General features: G+C 45.0%; 1 protein-coding gene across 9 annotated transcripts in view; it reads right to left on the bottom strand.

The window, feature by feature from the left end:
* BCAS3 (BCAS3 microtubule associated cell migration factor) overlaps nt 1-19,514 on the bottom strand; it is a 370,196-nt gene that overhangs the window by 50,373 nt on the left and 300,309 nt on the right. The window contains exon 23 of one of the 9 annotated variants that reach the window (XM_056357273.1): nt 2,317-2,423. The exons of 7 other annotated variants lie outside the window; for them this stretch is intronic. In XM_056357273.1, the coding sequence (XP_056213248.1) occupies nt 2,332-2,423 (92 nt within the window). In that variant the 3' untranslated portion in view covers nt 2,317-2,331. Of the gene's footprint in view, nt 1-2,316; nt 2,424-18,052; nt 18,199-19,514 lie in introns of those variants that run through there. One more of the 9 variants, XM_056357251.1, reaches the window with a different exon arrangement.

Below are 19,514 nucleotides of genomic sequence, written 5' to 3'. Positions count from 1 at the left end.
TCATTAGATGGCACTTTTGTTTGCAGCCTCAGCAGAGACACCACAACCAGAGCAACTACGTGGAAGTAGGATTTCAGCTGTTTCTCCATCCTGAAAATGGTCCCTGCAAACGTGGGTGAAAGGCAGACGGGACCCCCCTACCTGCTCCTTGCACAGAGCCTTCCTGTGCGCAACGCTATCAATGCAGCACTCTTTCATGAACTCCAAATTCACTTATTTTAATAAAACATGCTACTCCAGCCATCTGACATTTATTATGCTTAAGCAACATAAAATGGGAAAGAAACATCTATGACCAGAAACAACCTTCAACTCGCTTTTATTGCCAAGGTTCTGAAATTCTTTTTTTTTTTTCTTCCTTTCTTTTTGCTAATAACAGAGCCTCCCTGCTTCACCTTGCCTGCTGCAATATTGCAGGAAATTCTCTGAAAGAAAATCTAATGTGGATCGCAGCTGTGCAGGTTAAAGCTGAACAAGCCTTACTGTCAGGGGTTCAGGCTGCACTAAACGCTCCTGTGCCCCGCTGCAAAGTTGCAAACGCTGTCCTGCTCCTTCAGAGCGTGCTTTGTTAGCAGGATGAATGTGCAGAGAGAGACGTGCTGGCTCCGGAAAATCTCATAGCAGCAAGGTGATGCCGTGGGACGTTAAACCTCGCTTGCTGGGCAGTCCTGCATCAAACGTGGGAGCCTGGCGGGCGCGGGCAGGCGAGCGGAGGAGCTGTGTCTTTAAAAGTGCAACCCTTTGCCTGTGCCCATATATCACTGCTCCATGCTGCGGTGGCTTTTCTGCCTGCTGCTCAAATTTGTCCAATTAGACACGGCCCCACAGGGTGGAATTCAGTGTGAAATGTGCCTACTGATGTCTGCAAATTAACCAACACAGACATGCTGCTTTAAGGCCTGTAAGTGACAGGCAGAAAAATGCCTGCCCAGGACAAAAGCAGGAGGACTGGCTGTGTAAAAGCCCGGATCAGCCTGTTAAGGGATTCCCAGACTCAGCTAGGTAAAGTGTGTGAGCCGCCGCGGCACTTCGCACCTCAAGCTGTGCTGTCTCACACCACTGACCCCTCCATGGCGACATAAGTCTCAAGAAGCAGCCAGGATTATCTGTCTAAGAGTCTTACATGTGTCATGTAAGGTCAGGTGCCAACTGCAATGTAAATTAGTAGTTAAGAGTATTGGTAGCTAGACAGATGCTGGGAGCCTCAATTAGAAAGAAAAGTCAGATTACAAGTAATTAAGAGATACAAAAAATGCTTCAGGGGCTAAATACCTAAACTGCCTCCAGCGTTTTTTTTTGGTTTTTTTTTTTTTTTTTTTTTAATAAAGCACACATTCCTGAGCTCTCCCAGATTCTGCCTGAAACATCTCTGCAGACTCCAAAGCTGGTCTCCATGCAGACAAAAATCCCTGGCATGCTGGTGTCAAAAGCACCAGAAGGGGAATTATGGAAGCTGGGCGCCTTTACTGGGCAGAGCGCAACTCCAGTCATCAGTTTTGCTTCACAGCTGCTGGAAAAGGGTGAGCTTTTTCATCTTCTGCCATCAAGAGGTCTAACAAATACAGATTGAAAAACCACAAGAGAGGTCTTCAAATACACATGCAATTTAATAATTTCTGTTTTGAATATTGTTCAAGAGGAAGAGCGGCAGCTCTATCTCCTTTGAGAAGTGCTGCTGCTGCTGCTGTATCTCCCAGACACAATAACGCAGGCAGCTAACCATAAGCACATGCACTTACAAGTTGCTGATGACCTGGTGACCCTGAATCCATTTTATAAATATGAAGACCTATGATATCTGCACCACAGGAAGAATATAAAATCGTGAGTCTCATTTTTGAGACAGGCAAACCAGCACAGCAAGTCCGAACGGCACAGCCTGGGCCCCAGGTGAGTTTGCAGATGCGCTTGGAGGGGTCCCGCAGAATCCCACCTCCCCACCGGCTCGCACGCCCGCTGGCAGGACCACCTGCCTTAGGTACGCGATGTTTTATTTAAATTCAGTTCTTTGCACCCTTGCCTTGAAAGATTTGTCACCAGACGTTCGGCCGGCTGAGAAGAGCACTTTAAAAGATATGCTTGATTTAGAGCCACTGAGATTTAAGAACTGTGCTTAAAAGCTTTCCATCGCATGAAAGAAGTTAAGCATACGCTTAAGTATATTATCGGAGCAAGGCTGGAGCGATTACGCCGGCAAGGTGGCGACTGTGGGGACCACCAGCCCCCCAGTGTTGGTGGGGCTGGGCTCTTACATTTCAGAAAGCGTTAAAACACATGGAAAACCATACACTTAGGTTACTTATCAGGGTGCTCCAGCTTTGAAGAAGCCACTCACTCTTTTAAGTGTTCTTCTTTTTTTGAGGTCAAAGGACTGTAATGGGTTCCGGAGAGCTCCGTGAGGCTACGGTAGCACCTGCGAAGGACTAAGAAACACTTACGTCAACAGGGAGCTCCATGCTAAGGCAAGCACTTCAAAATCCTGAGAAAATTCTTCCAAAATAGTTTCACATTTCAGTTTGCTATGTTTTCAAAATACCACATTCGGGGAGGGGGAGAAAGCTTTTTGTTATTTTACAAATCATTCTGTATTTTCACAACCATAAATCATGGAAGGAATTGACAATCTCCTGACGTTGATTAAATGGCAGCCGATCCCTGAAATTATATTGCTGTTATTTGTCTAACACCTAGGGTTCCCAAATGCTGTTATGCCCTGGACAGCCATACAAAAACCCTCCGGCCACAGACCTTGCTACCGTTTTATTGCACAGCACAGGATTCTGAGCAAACCAGCTCCAGCAGAAGAGGGTGGAACTGGAAACGCCGTTGCTACCACACAGATACAGCACTTGAACAGGGTAAAGAGGCATCATGTAAAATATACAGTCAATGTCAAAGGATAACTAGTTTTTTTCTTTTCCTTCCAAAAAAAGCATCTTTATGGTAAAAGCCTGGCAATGCCACTGTATGACCTTCCCACCAGAAGCAAAGCCCTGAACCATCCTGTTCTGTTGAAGGATGCCTGAGGCAGAAGCATCAATCACTCAGACAAATGCATCTGTCTCTGGATTTTTTAGTTTTTGTTGCTATTTAGAATCAAAGAATAGAACCACAGAGTGGTTTGGGTTTGAAGGGCCCTTTACAGGCCATCTAGTCCGACCCCCCGGCAGCGAGCAGGGACACCTTCAGCTGGAGCAGGCTGCTCAGAGCCCCATCCAGCCTGGCCTTGGATGTTTCCAGGGATGGGCACCCACCACCCCTCTGGGAAACCTGTGCCAGTGTCTCACCATTTCCCTGCTGGAAAGGGGATGTCTCTCCCTGAACTAAAGCTCTGGGAAGTTTGCCCATCAGCACAGCCCCTCTGCCCAGACTCAGCAGCTTTACCAAGAGGGTGGCCAAGAGGAGACTCATCGGAAAGGCTGTTTGGGAGCAGGCAGGGAGCCACCACTGGCACGGCTGCCGAGCACCCATACTGCAGGAACAAGCAGCTCGTGGTTATCGGATAACTGACGACCCTGTCTTATGCTCACAAGTTTTGCCATAGGACAAGGAGGACAAGAAACTTCTTTGTAATTTCGATCACAAGTTACAGAGATATTATCCTATGATGATAAAACTTGTCTTATGCAACAAGTAAGAGCTGAATATGGGCAAGGGAAAGACTAGAAAGTATTGTTAACATGAACCTTTGGAAGGATTTCTGCATATTTTTGTCACCCTTTTGTCCTTTCAGAAGCTGCGTGGATAGTTATGGCAGGGCTGACTACGTTATCTTATGTACTAAATCCGCCTAGATCTGTAGATGATGTCTTAGGGGGTGAAAAAGATTAATAAGGAATCACTCCAATGGCTTTAGGACAGCTAAGAATCTTAACCCATTTAACCTCCCCTAAAACACACAATCAGATCAGAGGAAGTTGTAGGAAACTCATTTCAAAGACTCCAGGCGACACTTTTTAGGTCAGATTTACAAAGCTCATTAGAATGAAGGTCTGTTACTTTAGATTTTAATGCTAAGACATACTAGGAAACCCTCTTGCCCCATTTAGGAAAGATACCAAGCAAAGAATGCAAATTTTAAAAAGAAACTTAATCTTAATGCATGTGTTCTGCCACCAAATCTGAGTAAAACCTTCCTAGCTTATGTTCTTACAGAAAACAGGAGAAAACACATGAAAAAGGGTAAATAAATAGGCATTTGTTGTCATCTTTTTATCCTTTGAAGTAGCATGTAGGATGCACAGGGAACATAATTCTTTGCAATTATATTTGCTCTAGAAGGACCAGTACTACTTAGAGGTGTAAGTTACTGATTTTTCTTGTCCCTGTCAACTTCCTAAAAATTTGTTTTTCCCAAAGGTGCGAGCGTGCTGGGGAGCTGGAGCTGCAGCAGACGTTCATGTATTCACGGCCACTGGCACCGACCAGCATCTGCTCGTGTATCTGGGTCGGGTCCACGCAGCTATGGAGAGGGAGAAGAAACGACGGTGGTCAAGGCTCCTGCTCTCTGTTTTGTGCAGAAAGAGCAGGAAAACTGAAGGCCAGCTCTAGCTGATCTTCTTTGTGATAAGACAGTGCCTCTTAAGTAGAAGAATTAGGACAGAAAAATGGAAAAAAATACAACAGAAGTATGACATTTCGTAGCCTAATATGATTGTATGTATCCAGGCGGATTTTGGTCAAAGGGAAACGGTATACTGAACCTGAAGTAAAAAGGAAGAGCTTACTTTGTGCAGTATCGGAATGACAAGCCATCAGAATTTTGTGGTTAATTAGGAGGAAAAAGTCCTATGTAGAATGAAGTAGATGGCTTGGCAAACTTCAATCTTGCGATACCTCCTAATAACAAAAGGCCTCTATGATATATCAAACAAATTTATAAATGTATGATCAATACATTTGACATGTTATTTAATTATGATTCTTCATGACAGAGACAATATGAAAAACTAGTGTCAACATTCTGACAGTGGAATAAATAAATAGATGTAATTATTTCTTATACTGATCCCAGATGAATTGTAATGCATCAGGCCAGACTGCAGACCAGAGTTCTAAGGTTTCCTTAATATGATAGAGTTTGATGTAAGGGGTGTCATGTATCCAATATTTTGCTGTTTTATTAGAATAAAATGCTCTCTGGGGATTTCAAGTTCAAATGGTCACAAGTCTCCCCCTCCATTGCTATTGTGCTTAATGCAAGGATAAGCACTGAAATAAGTTTAGAAAAATGCTAGTACAGCTGGAAAAAGCAAAACATTAGTCTGCCTGGACCTGAAAAAAACCCTGAACTCTGGGGTTGTTCAGAATTTACCCCTAAATGTGATTTTTTGGTCATTTTTCTCTACCCTAAGCATATGCCAGTCTTGGAAGAGCGGTGTGGACACACCAGATAGCCAACGTGTAGAGACAATCCTCGGGGCTAGGCTCAGCCCAGAGCTTTTTGCAGGACAAACCCGCTCCCCGCAGCAGAGCTGAGCATTGACATTCCTTCTGGAGGAGAGAAAGGAGCTGCAGTGACGGGTCGGGCCGAAGGCAGCCAGCACACTTGTGGCCATTATCACACAGACAGGAAAGAATGCGCTATCTGCTGCTTTGGCCAAGAGAAATTACAGTTAACATTTAACATGAGGGAACTCACTTCAAAGGAAAGCCAGCTGGATTTGAATAATGGGAGATGAAAATGCTAACACCAGCACAAACTTGCAGGTGGTCATATTTGGCTGGAAATAATACATCCGCAGCGGAGGAGCCTGCTGCAGAGCAGTGAGAGCGGGCTGCTGCTCGCTGGGGAGCGCGGCATGGCTGGGGCGAGCTGCTGGGCTGGCCCAAGGTCGGCAGGAGCCCGGTGGTGGCCAAGCATCCCTGCACACCCTGACGGTGCTCATCTCGCAGCTGCCGTGGTCAGGGCACGGGGCACGGCCGGGGAAGCTCCACCTGCCAGAGCACAGTGCTCGAGCCAACAGGTTGGGAACTGATGGCAGCGTAAGGAAGAGCAATAGAAAAAACAAGAAAAAAACAAGAAAAAAATCAGAAAACCCCAAGAAAAACCAGGCAAGCAGCTGTCTGCTCCGCTACCATAGCACTCCAAGGGTTTCCATGCACCATTCCTTACGGCGCGCAGCCCCGCAAACGAAATAAAACAAAGCCACCAGGCCAACAGGCAACTGGCACCCAGCGTTTCTGCGCGATTCCCCACCACGAGCTGCAGAGCCACATCTTTCTGAGGGACTGCATCTCAAATAAAGCGTCGTGCCTTGCGTCACCGCCTCGCCAGGTCTGAAAGGGACGCCTGTGCGCTCCGAGCAGGCAGGGTGCGGCGCAGCTGGGTTTATTTCTGAAACTAAATGATCCAGTAGATCCTTTCAAGCCTGTCGATACAAAATCACTGACTTAATGTCTCCTTCCCCATCAGCTGGCTGCTTCTTACACAGCAGATCAACTGCATTCGAGTCAAATACTCATGTTCCCATAAATTATGTCAATTAAATCTGCTCAATTTAACACAGGTATAATAATTATACCAATTACTACTAGGAGAAAGCACTAGAAGCAACGAGAACATGCAGAAATCTTCTACCCAGGTGATTTTTTTCTAGATTTTTCCTTATTTCTTAAGGCAGCTGAACACTCTCCGACATCCCTGCTGACACTGACCTTACCGGAGAATTTATAAATGAAGAGCACCTATAAACCTGGGACAAGAGTCACCAGCCACCGCCTGCACATAGCATAAAAAATGATCAGCAGGTTTTAGCAAATTTGTTTCTTCTCTCTGCCTTCAGCCTCACTACTGGAGACAAATGGCAAATAAAGGGTGGCAACAGTCCCAAAGGGAATAGCCTCCAGCTCTATTAAACCCAAATGGAAGCGATTTGGAAGGGCACTGCACCAGGAACGCCTTTCCTCCGGTGGCTGTAGATTTAAGGGTTGTTTGTGAGAGGACAGAACTGTTCAAAGGTCTGAGACCTTGCAGTAATTATGTTCACGATGTGATATGCTGATTATTTCACTACAAAGTGCCGGAAATAAAATGAGCCGTGGTTCTGTCCTTCTCCGGGGTCTGAAATAACTGCCTCCAGTGGGAGTTACTGCTCCACGGAGTTTCCACGAGAAATAACTATCCAATTTATTACTGCATTTCTAAACGTTTTTGTAATTACATAGCCATTGCTTTATTTTACTTTTAAAAAACTCCTTCCTAAGGCAGCAAACATTTCAGTCTGGGTCACCATCAGAAGGCAAACAGATTGGGAAAACCAACTTACAGAAGCCTCCGATAGCGGTAGGAACCTGCCCATCCAGCATGGACGTCACCTGCAGATGAAGCAGAGGTGCGGGCTGTCCCCACCCCGGCTCGCTGCACGGGAGGCAGCAGCCCCTCGACCTGCCCAGCTTTCTGTGCCGGTGGAGCAGGGCCAGAGATACCTGCAGTGTAGTAGGAATTTAAAAAGGAATACGGCTAAAGGTTAACGCACCATATTAATATTGCTGTACAATGATTTTTAGACAATCTTGCACAACGCATTAGGGTAAGATTTGCAAGATTTGTTGCGGTGCCTGTTTTATGTATAAAGCAGTGTACCCTCAGTCATTAAGCAGATGATGCTAGTTTTAACAAATGAAGCTGGATTAATTTAAAGTATTTAAACTGATCAGCAGTCCTTAGGTTAAAGAACATATGTCATTTTCTTCTAAGTTTCTGTTTTGATGAAAATATACTGCCAATCTGGGCTCTTCTACAGCTTGGCGTGCAAGGTGGCTACCTGAACCCTTGGCTACCTGCCCCAGTACCTAGAAGCGGTTGCACCAGCAGCTGCTGCAGGATTAATGCGCAGCAACCTTCAGAGAGATGGATTGAGGAGGTCAGGGAGATACAAACGGCCGTGACACGTGTCATGTATCACTGTCTGCTCTGCCCACCCCAGCTCCCCATGCCCCCGCCCCGCCACTTGGAAAATGGCAGAGCTCGTCCAAGCAAGCCCACTTAAAGGACTAATGGGTAAATGCATAAAACTATTAAATGCATAAGAATCCTCTTCACCAAATGGCAAAATATAATGAAAGTTTAAACTGTTAATTGAATAAACCTCTTAAGGACAGAGTGCATCAATGCAGGACGTTTAGCAGTTTGCCGGTTGGGTGCTACGTTACTTCCAAGCCAGCGTGTGCGCCGCGGGAAGCGCGCCCGGGACCACTCACCTTTTGCAATACATGGACTCAGTGCCACCATCGCTGCTGCGAGCTGCTTTCCTCTGGTTGCTTTTAAATGCAGAAAGGCCTAAAAATGTTTTTAATGTATAGCTAAAGGCAATGAGCTGCCAAGGTGCTGATGCTCCGGGTACAGCACTGTGTCAGCCTTGGAGCACAGCTGGAAAAACCCTTCTCTCACAGCCTGAATTAGAGACACAGTGAAGGAGCTAAGAGCGAAGCAGAAATTCTCCGTCTGGATTTCTGAGAACGGGTCATTCTCGTTGGCATGGGCATGACGCGGCTTTGCCGAGCCGAAGGCTGCAGTGGCTCCATGAGCCCAGCCGGCTCTCCCATGCCACGGGCACGTGCGCGGCTCCGTGGGCTCGGGGGATGCTGGCCTTCCATCAAGCAAACCTCTTTCAGAAGCCTCTGAACTAATTGCAAAGGAATCCCACAAATATTGCATTTTGGTTCAACGGGCCCAACTTGATGGACTATTTTTGACGCCAAATCTTGTCGCTGGTATTTCCAAGGGGTGAAACCTGTGCTGTGATGGTGATAATTTGTGTTTGGGAGTGATTTCCTCAGCAATAACTGGCTTCTCCGGAGATAAGCGCTGCCTTTGGCCTCATGGTTTATCCTCATCGGAACAAGATTACTGCCTCATAAAACAATTGCAAAGCTACAGTACTATTATCCTTTAAACAGTAAAAGAAGAAAAAAATGATTTATGAAAAATACCCTGATCCTTCATAAACAGAGCCTGACTGACAGCAATTGCAGAGACAGTAACTAATCTAATGTTGCATTATAACAGCACAAAGAAGTAGATTTGGCCACTGAACCAAAGTCATTAAAGATTAGACCAGCTGGTTTAACAGTTAGGAAATGTTTTTGCCTATCTGAGCACAGGATACAATGAAAGTTGTTTTATGATTTAATGTCTCCGTTGTAAACAATATGACTTTTTGGATAAATCAATGGCTGACATTGACAGGACAGAAAACTTACTGAGCCGAGGGTAGCTTTTAAATCCAGCTTTCCAAAGCTAAGCTAACAAAAACAGTCAGAGTCCATCCCCAAATAAATCTGCATTAACATACAATAAAATAAATGTCATGCAATGACAGCCCATAACATTAATTTTTAAAAAATTGGTACAAAGACTGTATTTATATCAAAAAGGAGTACACCTAACCATCCTTTATAAGAAAAAAATATTAAAAAAAGTAAGGAAAAGAAGGGAGAAAACAGGTAAAGAAGAAAAAAAAAGGAGAAGAATTAAAAAAAAAAAAAAAAAGGAAAAGAAGGGGGAAAAGCTGAAAGAGAGAAACTGGGAAACATTAACCAAGAAAGGTCTTAGTTGCAGATCTCTTGGCATTAGGTGCTAAAATATAGTTACACATTCTTGGGCAGAGAGGACCTTAAAGTCAGGCTGGAGAGGTTAACTGCTGGCTTTATTAGCGTCTGATCTTTGCATGGCTCCTTCCCATTGCCTTTATTGTGGGGTCGCCACCGGGTTGCATTCAAGTGAAAACATTTTGACCGTGTCATCAAATCTTCTGCAGAGCGTCCAAGCTCTTCTGCTGCTGACAAAGAGGTGAAACGAAGGGGCATGTTTCGCGGTGTCAGAATGAATCGAAACCAGCCAGCTCACAGACATCTTGCTGGTTTTCAAGGGACTGCAGACATCTAAATCTCTGTGTCCACAAAAACAAAAAGTAACCACAAGGAATCCGATGCTAGCCGGCGAGAAAGCTTAGCCTTCCATTCAGGGCTTCGGCTGCCAAATGTCAACAGAGGCTGAATGGATACAGCAAGGAAAACCATTTCATTACACTACTTTTTTTACGCATTAGCTATAGGCTATCCAGTGATCTAACATATCAAAATACATTAAAAAGAACGCAGGCGATTCTAACCGGCAGTGCCCAATTGTTAGACTTTGTGCTCAGGTGCAAGTGCCATCTCTCCTCCTGGTTTGCTGTTTTCCAAAACCTCTTCAGTCAAATCACTGGTTTGTTTTTGAAGGCGTTACACCAGGCCAAATACAGCTGCGACGTGAGGGGACAGGCTGTGACAGCCCCGTGAACAGGGAGAGGGCAGTGCTACAGCTTCGGTTTCGCTCACCTCCAAGCCTGCCCGTGGGATCAACAGTTGCTATTCTGTAATTTTTCCGTGTTATTACTGACGAAAATCACTCAACAAACCACTCACCAGCATTTAAACCTATTATGCATGCACCCACACTACATATACCAAACATATATAGCAAAATACATACCAACCCCCAATGTATTTGTTTCTGCCTCTATATATTGCAACAAAGGAGAGCAGCCTCGAAGGAAACTTGCCAGCAGCGGGGGCCTTTCCCTACAGAAAGCTTTTGCCTTTGAAGAACTATATGCTGTGTCAAGTATATTCAAGCAGTGTATGAACAGTAATTCTTTGCGTGTGGCCAGTAGCATCCCCAAAACGAGACTTCCCATAAGTGTAGAAGCATCACAGGACAGCAGATAAAATCCTTCAGCGTAACAAAGTTCTGGACATCCCAAGCCTTGGTGCTAGTCCTGATAAATATTCTTAGTTCAGAATCACATAAGAGGTGCTCTCTGCTCAGCCAAAATTGTAAAAAGGGACAGGAAACCATTTCAGTGCCCAAAAAATAGAGCCTCTGGGATGGAAGGTCACTAAGTAAGACCAATTGCTTTGTGGCACTTAAGTGTCCAAAGGGGAATCCAGGAAAACAGTGCTGGATCTGGATCAAGATGCTATACTGCCACGAGTACACTGGGATATTGTTAATGGGACACAGGGAACTCAAACATAAATAGCGAGTGGGATTTTCCTTGCATTGGCCACAATACATATGTTTGTTCAAGAAAAAAATGGAGCAAGACGACGTGCACGTCTGGTGTTGAAGAAAAGCCTGTTTGTGTCAGATACAGTGGAGAAATTGTTCAAGAATAGTTCATCTTTAAATGAAGATCCCCCTAATAATGCTGCCAAGGTCCATGTCAGCTTGGATTTTTGGCTGTGTAACTGCCAGCAGCACAAGTAAAATCTGCCTTGGTAGGGGTTTTAAACACGGATATCTGACATTTTGCTGCATTTTCAAGAATTGGTTCAACTTCCTTCTCTGTCACCAGTGGTGCCATTGATCCTCATGCTTCCTCGGTTCTCTTGGGACTGGCCGTCTATCACTTACACAAGAAATGTGACCACAGTATAGGCAAATGTCAGGTAAGAAAACAAGAGTTCAATTCCAGTTAAATAAAGAGTTCAGAAAGAGCAGCATTTGTCACAGTTAGGGGCAAACATTCAGAATTTGATCCTGGGTCATAATCAATGACTACGGTTAGGAATAAGAGCTAAAATGTTTCCCATCTTCATCTCACGTTGAATGTGCATCTACATATACATACGTACATCTCTCCTACTGTTTACAGGCAAATAACGTCTCCTTGCAGCAGCGCGACCCCCGAAACCAGCGCCGTACTCAGCTCCCTCGCCACGCTCACACTTCTCCAACGCCTTCTGCACTAAAAGGCAAAGGCGCCCTTCAAACGACTGAGCTCAGATATGGATCTTATGAACCCACAGACACTTGTAATTCATTACCAGCATTTTTCACTCATGACCTCTTTATTTGGAGTTCTCGATTTTCTTAATTATGTGTTTCTAATTTATCATAGTCTGAAGTGCTTCAAAAGCATTGCACATTCTGACACAACTACGGGCCACGTATTCCAAAGAAATATCTGAGCTGATTCATATTCCTTCCCCTCTGACACCAGAGGTTTGTGTAATTTAGGAATAACAAAGCTGCTAAAATTAATGGCTGAAGGGCAAGCCATTTTCTTTGTCACATTATATATAATGCTCTGGTTCAGCAAAAGAGTAGCTGGATTATTTTGATTCTTTACTCATAGTTAATTACAATTAAAAGTAAGACTGCAATTACCTTTCTTGTAAACTTTGGCCTTAAGTGCTGAACACAGCAAAACAGGAGGAGGCTCGGTTAACCTCAGTGGAAAAAAAAATAAAGGTTTTCTTCTGAAATAGCTGGAGCATGGGCATTTGGGAGGAACGTGTCTGGGAGGGGGAGACAAAAGCAAACCGAGAGCCGGTACCAGGGTGTCTGTTCCTGGACCCAGCATTTATAAACCCACAAAACTTCAGGTGCTGGGGCGGAAAAAAAGCTCGCCCGCCCCAGCTGCCCCCCAGCAGACTGCCCGGTGGGAAGCGCGGATGATCCATTTTCAATTGAGAGAATTCAATACACAACTTCCCCATCCTTATGGCTCACTTCTTATTTATTTGAACAGTTTACTGTTGTTGTTTCATGGGGAACCCAGGGGCTCCCTGCGCCTGCTGCACGCACCCCCTGGGTTGAACTGCTCCCCCCAGCCGGGTGCTGCAGGCTGGGCAAGCCACCCACACTGGCGGTTTGCCCATGGGGACCCGGGGTCCCGGCGCTGCTGTGGGACTTCCAGCCCCCGCTTCAAATACAATCCTCCATTTCTCTCTCTGAACACCCAGAAGGCATCTCAAGGCACCTCTGACTTCAACAAAAGGGTTGTCTGGGGCATGCACAGGAGCGTCAAAGCGAGCAGCAGCCCGCCAGAAGAACAAAGACGTTCTAATGCCAGGCTGCCGCGTCCCTGAGCAGCCCCCGAGCTGCCCTGGCCCCTCGTGAAGCTGCAGATCTGGCTTTCCAGGAAGGAACCATCCATAGGGAAGGGAGCCTGTATCTCAGTGGCCCAGGAACGCCTGTGCCAGGCCCAGCCTGCAGCCAACGCACAAGCCCAGGGCTGCACCGGGCCCAGCGGCAGGAGCTCAATGGCCCCATTAACGCTGACAAACGCACCATTGTGGCACCACCGCTGCGGATGGGCCGGCGGGCGGGCGGACGGAGGGAGGGAGGGAGGGAGGGAAGGAAGGAAGCAGCTCTTGGGGACAAAGTTGTGCTTTGGGTAGTAATTATAGATATTTAGAGATGTGAATTGATAGTCAGAGGGGGAACTTTTGATTTCGTGGTGTGTAAACACTTCCTGATCTATGATTCAACACGGAAGGTTCTGGAGGACACATTCAGCCTCGGAACAGGCTCTGTCGTAAGCACCGTTATTTTTCATTATTATTGAGAGAATATCTAAAATGTAAGTATGTAAAAAATTCCACTGCACCAGAAGTAATTTTTTAAACATTCCATTTCTCCAGATTTGGGGGTGGGTGGGTGTTGTGTTGGTCTTTTTTAAATCTTTACAAGCATTTGTATATAGATTTAGTAATAATAAGTGTAGAAGGAAAGAAACATAAAATAACCCAAATCCCTGCCCAACAAACGCTGCTAGTACATAAACTTTATAAATACAATGTTGGCAGATTCCGATATATAAAAAGGTAGCTAAAAAAAAGTAAGAGCCATAAATAATGCCAAGTAATAAAGGAGGTGAATGTTTTTGTTATTAGATTCTTTCATTGTATAAATCTGTTTAATAAGCTGGCTAGGAATCATTGATAGAAAACAGACTGCTCGTGGTGTTACAGATCAACCTGTTCTAAATGTTCTTTCCTAAACTCTATGCCAAGCAATACTTTTTACAGATACAATTTAAAAATTGAATGTTCTTTCATCATCCAAAGGGAGCAAATAGCACTAAAAGTCAGAATGCACCTTTTGAAGAATGTATGACACGTGTCTGTATCAGCAAAGCAGAAAATCTTTGTTTTCTAAACGCTTAAGACAGTTTGCTGTGTGTTCAGAGTAATTAATACCATACATCTGATTCATCAAATGTGATCAGTGTATGTGTAAAACTCTTGATTTAAAAGTCTTATTACCCAACATATGTGTATTTTTGGAAAGCCCTATCATATATTTTTCTTCAGAAGTTCATGTAAAAAGTATGCAGTAACATTTCACTGTAATGAAAACTAAATGTTGTGAAATGTTATTGAGGTCAGTGATGGGTTTGTGACGTTAATCTTTGTACACTATTGTTTCTCATTACTGTGTGGTATTTTTGGTTTTCATTATTCCTAGAGGAAAGGATAGAAAAAATGAGATGCTCTAAGCCAAATAAGGAAAAAGGAATAAACACTAAAATGCAAAAATGAAGATAATAAGGGGTGTGTGTGGAAAAAAGGAACCCATTAGGTCATTACTGGTTAATAAACTGCTGAACTTAAACACCCCCCCCCCCATTAAAATGTTAAAAAGCAGATAGGCTTTTTTGTATTATTATCAAGTAGATATCCTTATTTCTGCTTTACATTTTTTTGTTGCTGCATTAACTCCCAAAACAGGTGGTTAAAGCGCGCAGCTCTCAATATCTACAAAGCCATTTTAGGTTCTGACCCTGATTTTGATCACAGGGAGTACAGCTCAAACAGCTCCGGCTTCACCGTGCGAAGGGCTGCTCTACCTGGGGAACTTTGCTCAGTGCTTCACCAAGTCGTGCTCAGGAAGACACTCATGCCTCTAGGAAAGAGCCCCTCCTCGGAGTACACCAGAAATAGAAATCGTACCACCAGAAACAGAAATTCAGACAGGACGTGATCATTACTTTAATTTACCGTCAGTATATTTGCATCCAGTGGTAAAACTCAGTTGAAGCGAGAGCAAGACAGCCTCTGCCCACGCAGCCCACCCACTGAAATTACTGACAAATGCCCGGGCCACGATGCCCTGTGCATCACACCACCCCACCAGGAAAGCTGCCGGCACATCCCCACCGGGCTCCTTACAGTGGTGTGCCACACGCTCCCAGCCCGAGCCACCGGAGCCGCCGGGGCAGCGCCCACAGCCGAGAGCCCCCACTGCAGCCCCCATCAGAAACATCTTTTCAACCAGTTTCAACACCGTCCAGCGGCCGAGCACAAAACAGACTTTAAAAATTGAAACGACCCCTTTTTCAATTAACAGCCTCATCTCAAATGAGATGGAGATTTACCAGGAGTCCTTGGAGAAAGTGAAACAGACGAGAAGGGCGAACTTTGAGAAGCAAAACTCACTCTCGCCCATCAAACTAATGAGGTGTGCCCCGAGTACTCGGGGGCTCACGGGAATAGCTGAGAGACCTTCAGCTCTAAATCACTGGTATAAATCCAGCCCAGTTTGTCAGGATGGAAAGTGGCTACCACCTGGGACTACCGTGGCCTACAAGGAACTTGTTGGTGGTCTCACCCTTGCTTGGATGGGGCCATATAGCCAACATGGTCCTCCTGGCCAGGCTCCGGGCACCCTGGCTGCTGAGCTGGGGGGGCATGGGGGGCTGACCTGACATGGAATGATGTGGCAGATCGGGCGCTGATCCCGCACCTCCAGGGAGGGAGAGCAGCTCGTTCTACCCTGCTGCAGCCCGCGGTGGGATTCAGGCTGCTTCGGCTGCCACTTGCACGGCTCCCGTTTTGCTATTTCTGCCATACGGATGAGTGCTGCTTATAATACTTGCAGGAATGCAAAGATTTCCTAAAGAGTTGTGCACAAACATCATAATATAATCCTTGGAGCTTCAAAGCCAATCCCAACAACTAATCCCACAGATAAACAAAACTAAATCTCTATTTGCCTGCAAAAATAATGAGCAAACATTAGGGATATCAGTGTATTGAAGGCCTCCAGTCTTCCAAGGGAAGATCTCAACTTTTCACCCAGTTTGTACTGCGAAGCCCTACTCTGCTGTAAACTACAAAATCTAATTAAAATGAGGGAAACTGAGGTAGGCAAACCCTCCAGAGCACTCTGCTAAGATTCATAGCCGTGCTAGTCTTCACTTCAAATAACTGTTTGCAAACCTTGTGCTTCCTAGCATGGCGCTTAAGCCAGCTGCCTTGTCTAAGTGCTTCTTCATGTTGTATAGAATAGATTTATAGCTCAAATCCCTACTTAGGGTATAACATTATTTGTAAAGTTGCTATGACATGCTCAGGCTCTCTAAAGTAACAGCATTAAACATCACTCAGTCCCAAGAGATACTGAGATGGGTTTAAACTCTGTTGCAAAGGTCCCCTCCACACAGACACCAACCTATATATATTTACCACGGTCTTTAAAGGCATTAACAAGAAAGAGGAACCGTATTCGCATGACACTACATGGCTGATTGGATGGACATCCTTGTGGGAAAAGGAATTAATCTGCATAGGTGTCACTCCAACAACTGATTGATCACACTTCAAATCCAATGCTGCAGCAGCAAGACAAAGAACAGATAAATCAGGCAGTTGCCAGAGGTCTACTGAATAATTAAAGAAAGTAACACACTGCAAAATAAACAAAGTTTTCATTTCTTTCCAGATACCTGCAGTGCAAATACATTTAAATCCAGCCCCAAAGCACTCCAGCAACTTTGTGCATCCCCTTAGGACTTCTTGTGTGGATAACGTTCCTCAGTGGAGATACCACAACCGAACCTGCTGTATTTGTTTCAAGATTTTCCGGCTCATGAGACTAAGAGCTTATCTGAAATAGAACCGGGACACAGGGCTAACCGAAAAGCATTACTGGATGACTCCCTCACTGTGAGGTTAATTCTCCGCCTGCATTACTCCCCAGTATCGTTTTATCTTCAGATTTTTTTTTCAAAAAATAACAATCAAATTCCAGTGACAACAATGAATACCGATCTAACTGTAGTATCAGGGCCACAAAACCATGAGCCACAGCAACTATGAAGTGATGTTTCTGTATCTCACCCAGCACGATAGCAAAGCTCACCCAATGCCTGGCTACCAGAGCAAGCGCTCTTCCCTTCCAACCATCAACTGAGTGCAACTGTGTGTGTGTGTGTGTGTGTGTTTTCTGAAAGCATCTCTTAAAGTCACCCAACTTTTGAGGCAGATTCCTTGAAAAAAGCAGTTTCGACTGTTCTTTGCGTGGTGGTCCATAACCAAAGCTCTCGGAGGAGCTGCGGAAACCCAGCTCTGGTAGCAGTTCAGTTTCTCCTTGTAGCAACAAGCACTTGGGGTGTAAGCAAACACTGGGAGCTGATGACGCGTCAGATATACGAGTGTTTTCTTTATCAGTAAATGTTTGCTGACTGGGACTCCCCTGAGTTGAGGTTTCCTCTTTTCCTCTCCTTCAGATTTATTGATCTGAGCTGATAATGGCAACTCAACTTTTTTTCATCACCAACTAGCAGAATCAAAGAGGAAATTTTGGTGAACAAGTAAAAAAATTGGTGTTGGTGGAACAAAGTTTGCCTTAAGAATATGAGGGTGGGAAGTGTCAGTGTGTTCAGGAAATTACATGTCAAAACTAGTAAAAACATGTTGAAGTAGATATTAGCGGATGCTTAAATCACCCTGAAATTCTTCAGAGATACAGATTTGTGTTACTATGAAAAAGTAAACACAGTTGGAGAATAAAGCGGTAAGGAAACTACTCTTGCCTTTTTAGTATCAAACAAAGCTCAAACATTCAGTAAAATCAGATTTGGAGTTATTCTAAACACAAGGAAATAGTGGAATAAAAAGCCTCTGTTTTTACTTGAAATGGTACTAAAGGGAAATTTAGCATTTTTTGCATGGTCTAATTATTCCCCCCCTCCCCAAAAGAAAACCCCAAAATAAAACATACTTTTACTGAATCCAACTGCAAAATACGACAACACCCATTTTCTCTAGGGACCACACAAGTTCCCTGTTCCAGCTGCCCATTCTCGATCCCCAGTGCAAATCTCATCCACGCTACAACTGGAGGATCAGGTCAAAATACCGACCAGTGATTCCTGAACAGGCTGAGAGCAGAAATACAGCTGAGCAACCAACACAAGGTTTAAGCGAAAGAATCTGAAAGATGTACCTTTAAACTATGCTTTAATTACAACTGAATGAGCTTTCAGTAAACTGAGGGCTACTCATAGGCTCAATGATGGCAGGATCTAGCCAGCACGGCAGTCGTGTTGTGTGCCATGGACGCAGAGAATGCCTTGGCTACTTGAAGCGAAATCGGTGTATTTTTACGGATGTTGTCATCTGAAGGTGTAATCTGTAGATCTGGCAAGCACAAACAGGTTTAGAGATCAAATGGAAGGAGTTTTGTTGCAGAGGTTCAAGTTCAAGGATCTGTTCTTCCTTTGCAGGAACCGATAGCTTGACGCAATGCTTCGCAGACGAGGGAGCTGTATATAATACAGTGTTTTACTTATCTCTTACAGAAACAGCACAGTAGAAGGGAAGCACAAAGTAAATCCCTATTTGCTAATCTGGTAAATGTTATAAAAAGTAAAAAAAATATAAATAATTCTGATATTTGTCTGGTTTATCTCACTTCAAAGATCACAGAGCAGGGGAAGGGATTTTGGAGATGTAGGAAGAAGCTATTTTAAAAAGCAGTCACAGGACTGTGAAGTAAGATGTAGGGTTTATGGAAAAAGTGTTGCAGTGTTTTTGGCCACCCCACATCTCAAAACTAGATTCTTTCTAAGAGTTCTTACAGAGAATTAATGGTAAGTGACCATGAGTCTTTGAAAAAGATCTGATTAAGAAACGAAACACACAGGTTAGATGCCAAACCCGTGGTGAGGCTTCAGCCCCCAGGACTGGCTGGGGGCTTCCAGCTCTTGGCACTTCATCTGTTGGACTTGTGCCTGGCTGTGGCACCGCAGGCAGAAAGAAGCAAGGGAGGAGAAAGAAGAGGAAAGGAGAGGCTCAGAACTGGGAAGGGAGAAGTGGTGGCCCCTGGGATGAGAGCACGCAGCTCTGAACGGGACAGGGAAGCTCAATCCCTTTTTTCTCTGCGCCAGGAGCTGAGGACAGTGCTTGGAAAGTGCTCAGTGTCTGCCGCGCTTGGCTTCCAACAAGACGAACGGTAAAGCTCCCTCGACTTCAAAGGAAACTGAATTAGGCCAATGTCAAGAGCTTTCAGAAGTTCCACCCTTAAATCCTTTGCGCTCATAACTCTCCCTGAAGGAAAGCAGATAGTCGCGCCACGTCACGCACAGGCACTGGAGACCTCAACCCAGGGACCCCTGGGAGCCCCATCAAGCCGGTTTCTCCTGCCGAACAAGCCTCAGCTCACCCAGTTTCCAATGCTGGGCACATCTGGGCGTGACAAGTCCCCAGGGAGGTGACAGAGCAACCCGTCAGGAGAGGCTGCAGGGTCCAGCACCCTGCCTTCCTTGGAGGAAGGCTCCCATGGAACAAAGGCTGTTACAGGGAAAAAGTCTGTTAAAAGACAGTCTCTTCTGGGAGATCCACTGCAATTTCATTTCCACCAAAGCTCCCCGCCCAGCGCTGGTCGCTGAAGCTGCTCTCCACACAGGGCACTCTGCATCCCCAGCGGGCAGCACCATGCATGGAGCGGGCTACCA

This window comes from Falco biarmicus, chromosome 1 (assembly GCF_023638135.1).
Source record: "Falco biarmicus isolate bFalBia1 chromosome 1, bFalBia1.pri, whole genome shotgun sequence".
NCBI lineage: Eukaryota > Metazoa > Chordata > Aves > Falconiformes > Falconidae > Falco > Falco biarmicus.
The sequence above is the reverse complement of the archived record's forward strand: the minus strand, read 5'-3'. Positions and strand labels throughout refer to the sequence as shown.